This window comes from Rousettus aegyptiacus, unplaced genomic scaffold (assembly GCF_014176215.1).
Source record: "Rousettus aegyptiacus isolate mRouAeg1 unplaced genomic scaffold, mRouAeg1.p scaffold_m13_p_3, whole genome shotgun sequence".
Classification (NCBI taxonomy): domain Eukaryota; kingdom Metazoa; phylum Chordata; class Mammalia; order Chiroptera; family Pteropodidae; genus Rousettus; species Rousettus aegyptiacus.
The window spans coordinates 107,464,820-107,469,070 of NW_023416306.1; the positions used below are offsets into that span (position 1 = coordinate 107,464,820).

At 42.4% G+C, this 4,251-nt stretch overlaps 1 protein-coding gene across 1 annotated transcript; it reads right to left on the reverse strand.

Moving 5' to 3' along the window:
• Positions 1–201: 201 nt before the first annotated feature.
• Positions 202–1,133, reverse strand: RNASE2 (ribonuclease A family member 2). Its single transcript, XM_016165628.2, has 2 exons — positions 1,079–1,133; positions 202–859 (listed from the first exon to the last, which is right to left on the reverse strand). Exon 2 carries the CDS (start codon positions 852–854, stop codon positions 366–368), a length of 489 nt encoding a protein of 162 aa, XP_016021114.2. The 5' UTR covers positions 855–859; positions 1,079–1,133; the 3' UTR covers positions 202–365.
• Between the last annotated feature and the right edge of the window lie 3,118 nt (positions 1,134–4,251).

The following is a 4,251-nucleotide window of genomic DNA, read 5'->3' on the forward strand; positions in this document are numbered from 1 at the left end:
TATTCAGATACCATTTGAAGCATCAGATTTTCAACTTAAGTGAGAGAAGAGTCTGGTCTCTTCATTTTATCAAGAACCTCCTATCCTCTTGTCTCTGTATTTTCTTCTAATCTCATATTAGAGAAAGGGAAAAATTCTCTAGACTGGACTGCATGTACATGACAGCAGAGAGGCCCACACAGACACACAGAGACTTGTAAGTGATTCTGAAAACTAGTTTATTGCAGGATAGAGGAGCTTCAGCTCAGCAAAGTTTAAAGAGGATTGGAAGCTGGCAGTGAGGACCGATGCTGATACCTAGGGTGGATGATGAGATGCAACAGTAGCTGTGACTATGAGGCTTGGCACATGAGCTTGACCAGGACTTAGAAGGTTCTATCCAAGTGAACTGGAACCTGAATGTGGGTAGCACCGTCTCGTCGAGTTCTGCATTCACAGGCAACAGTGTAGAACTTGAGTGCCTGGGATTGACTGTATCTGCAGTTCATATATCTTGTTGAAGGTGTTGTGAGGTTGCAGTTGGTTATGTTGACTTGATATGCGCTGTCATGACAATTTGTATATTGGCTGCTAGGGCAGGTTACATTTCTGGTGGTACAAACATTAGCTACAGCAGCAAATGTTGTGTTGAGGAAAGTATTGAAGCGTTTGCATCCTTTTCCAGAAGAACTAAGATCTCGGTTAATCGGCTGCATTGCCAAGTTGCATTGACTGTTGGTCATGTTTATGTGCTGAAATTCAAACCACTGAGCTGGGGTTCGATTACCGGGTGCGCCATGGAATGCAATCACCACTCCCAAGAGCCCCAGCAGCAGAAGGAGACAAAGCCGGGAATCCCGCTGAGTTGGAACCATGTTTGCTGTAAAAAGAGAGGAATCTCCTGCATCCCAGCCCGGTAGAGACACACCCTCTCCTCCCTCACCCCACAGGGCCCATGATTCTACCAAAGTTCTATTTCCTTTTCCCTCAACTCTCTTAAGTCTGTCAAGTGCCGGGCACTAATTACAGCTCAGCCCTTCCACAGTGGCTGTCCCATTTCTGGCCCTCCTTTCCCAACTCTTGGGGCTCACTGTCTTACCCAAGTGTCTGTGCTGTGGCTGCGGTGAGAGAAGATCCAGCTGGTCGTCCTGAGGCTCAGGGGCAGCTGGTCTTCCCTATTTGGGGGACCCAGATATATAGCGGCCCCTGTGGGCGGACCCAGCAGAGGCACAGACTGGCACATGGCCCACTTGTGCAATGAGCCTCTTGTTTTGTCATTTGCTATTTCACTGCATACCAACGACAGACCACAGCTGCTCCTGTGGTCCTACTCTAATTACAGGCATAGATCTGTCAGTGGGTCTGGTCTCCATTGATGGAAACTACACACTGGATGCAGAATGGCCACAGAGTTTATAACTCCACTGGGGCAGGCACTGAGGGACTGAAGTACAGAAGGTCTGGCCCAGTGCTTGGAACAAACAGAGCTGGGAGGGCTGTCAGCACAGGTGGATCCCAGTCCCCTTCATTTTAGTGATCTTCTGGGTTCCCTCTTACCCAAACATTCTCCATTTCATCATGTCCCTGTCCCATAAACTCGAGTCTGAGTTCCCAGCTGCTCAAAATCTTGAAGGGACATAGTGGTTTCCTATGTATCTTTGAGGTTTGTTTTTTCTGTTCCTCTTGTATTGGATTCATTTTCTCTTGGTTAAGTCTTGGCCTGACCAATGCCTTCATTTGATGTCAAGTAACAATAGATAGTATAACCATTTCCACCCAAAGAGAAGTCCTTTTGTAAAATTTGCCACAGAATAAAAGAGTGGTGTTATTTAAATTGTGCAGAGTGAGCAATAGATTAGTACTTATTAGAGGGTAGGGGTGAGAGGAGCGGTAGATGGGGTAAAAAGGGTCAAATATGTGGTGACAGAAAGAAATCTAACTATGGACTATGAACATACAACGTAATATATATATATATATATATATATATATATATATATATATATATATATATGCCTTATTATTGAATTGTACCCCTTACCTGAAATGTACTGGTTAACGAATGTCACCATAAAAAAATAAATTAAAATAAATAAATAGTGCAGAGTTGGGACCCATTTCCCAGCAGCACAGGCTTCAAATTAAGAGATGTTAAATTTCTAGTTTACCTTCTAAGTTTGAAAACTGAGTTAGACCCTTACATTATATCACAAAACCTTTCTTTTTTCAAAAAAATAATTAATTAAATTTTTTTAAATGGTGACATTGGTTAACGAAATCCAGTAAGTTTCAGCCGTACACTTTAACAGTAAGGCATGTATATATTTACACTGTGTGTTCACCTCCCATAGTTAGGTTTCTTTCTGTCACCATGTATTCAACCCCCTTTACCCTATCTATCTTCCCCTTTCCCGCTCCCCCCTACCTTCTGGTGACCACTAGTCTATTGTCCATGTCCATGAGTCTCTGTTTGTTTGTCCTGTTCATTTGTTGCTTTTAGGTTTGTGTCCCACATATAACTGATATCATATAACCTTTCAACAAAACTAATTTACATCATTTTCACTACCTTTCTCTATTCTTGTCATCTGGAAATGCAATAATTTCATGGACGTCCTTAGTTCAACATGGACATAGTGGTGATCTTGTCAGGACCTAGTGCAGAGCTAGTAGCACTGTGCCATAAAATCCTGTTTTTGCTGAAATTCATTAATATCTTTTATTATGAAGCAATAATTTTTTTTAAATGTAGTTTTGTGGAAATAATTTTTATAGGTGATGAGGATGTAAAAATGAATCAGATGCAGTGTCATTTCTCTGAGTTGCTGAAGGCCACACTGGGTAGAAGGATCTGTACTTAAGTGTCTTTTATGAGGTAAAAAACATACTGCAGTCACAGGAGATGTATGTGGTCAAAAACCTGTTTTGATAAGCATAGTGTTACTTCAAAATTGGGTTTTGCTTTTTAACTTTTCATATTGGGATAGTTCACACAATGATTTGCATTTCTTTCTTATTTTTAAAATTCAGGAAGGAGGGGGAAAGCGGCGTAGATGATAGAGGCTCTGTTCATCCCTCTGGCGACCAAATCAAAGTTGTGACAGAAATAAAGAGCAAACAGCAAGGAAAAATCACTTGGGATCTAGATGAACAAGCCATGCAACTAGGGGGAAATCTAATAACTCACCCTGGAACGGTAGAAGTTAAGATGGGCAAGGACACTGGGCTGCTAGGTCTCAAGTGGCTGAGTGAGCCAGAAGCTATGGCGGCGGCAGCTGCAAACACCTCTTAAAGGGGCCACATCCACGAGCAGACTTTTGTGGTAATGGACCAGCTTGCTCTGAGCACCAGTGCCGGTTCAGCTGCCTAAGGGTCACCAGAAACTTACAGGGGGACACTGAATTGTCAGAGCGAGAGCTTAGGCGAGACTTGCTCTATACAGAGGTGCAGGCAGTATCCACTGTTCCTAGGTTGAGCCCTCCCTCCTCCCAGTTCGTGGACATAGAGTCGGTGTAGTAGTGACATCATCAAACTCAATAACAGAGGTTGCTCTGCCCAGAGGATTCCCTGAAACTCCACCTCCTCCAACTCCCAGCCCCATCCAAGCCACATCCAGGTGTATTCTAAGTGAGTCAGGTGACAGCCGGCCTTGGTTTCTGATGTTTTTTGTTTGTTTGTTTGTTTGTTTTTGAGGCAACTATAAACACAGCATCTGCAAATTGCTTCCTGAATCTTAACAGGTGGCCCTAGAGGGGCATAGGCTTGGGTTAAATTTGGCCTGCAGCTGAACCCTTCTCAGGACTGTGCCACTGGACACCTACTACAGAAATCCACACTAATAAGACCGGGAGACTTAGTAGCTTTGCTTAGTACATAGAAACAGGCACAGAAAGGCAACCTGGGAAGACAAAGAAGCAGAAACCATATGAGAGAACAGAACAGAGACCCAGAAATAATGGAGTCAAGCAATCGAACAGATGCAGAGTTCAAAACACTGGTTATAAAGATGCTTAGTGAACTTATGGGAAATGTAGATTAATTCAGTGATAACTTTAACAAAGAGATAAAAAACATAAAAATGAAAGTAGAAATTATTAAAGGGAACCAGTCAGAAATGAAGAACACATTATGAGAAGTATATTAAATGGAATAAACAAAGTGAATACAGAAGAGGATCAAATGCCATATATAGAGGATGGGAAAGCCAAGGACACACAATCAGAATGGCAAGAAAAAAGATGCCAAGACTATAAAAATAATTTAAGGAGACTA

Excerpts from the sequence above, each read along its gene's own strand:
- RNASE2 (XM_016165628.2), bottom strand. The coding sequence starts at position 854 with ATGGTTCCAACTCAGCGGGATTCCCGGCTTTGTCTCCTTCTGCTGCTG.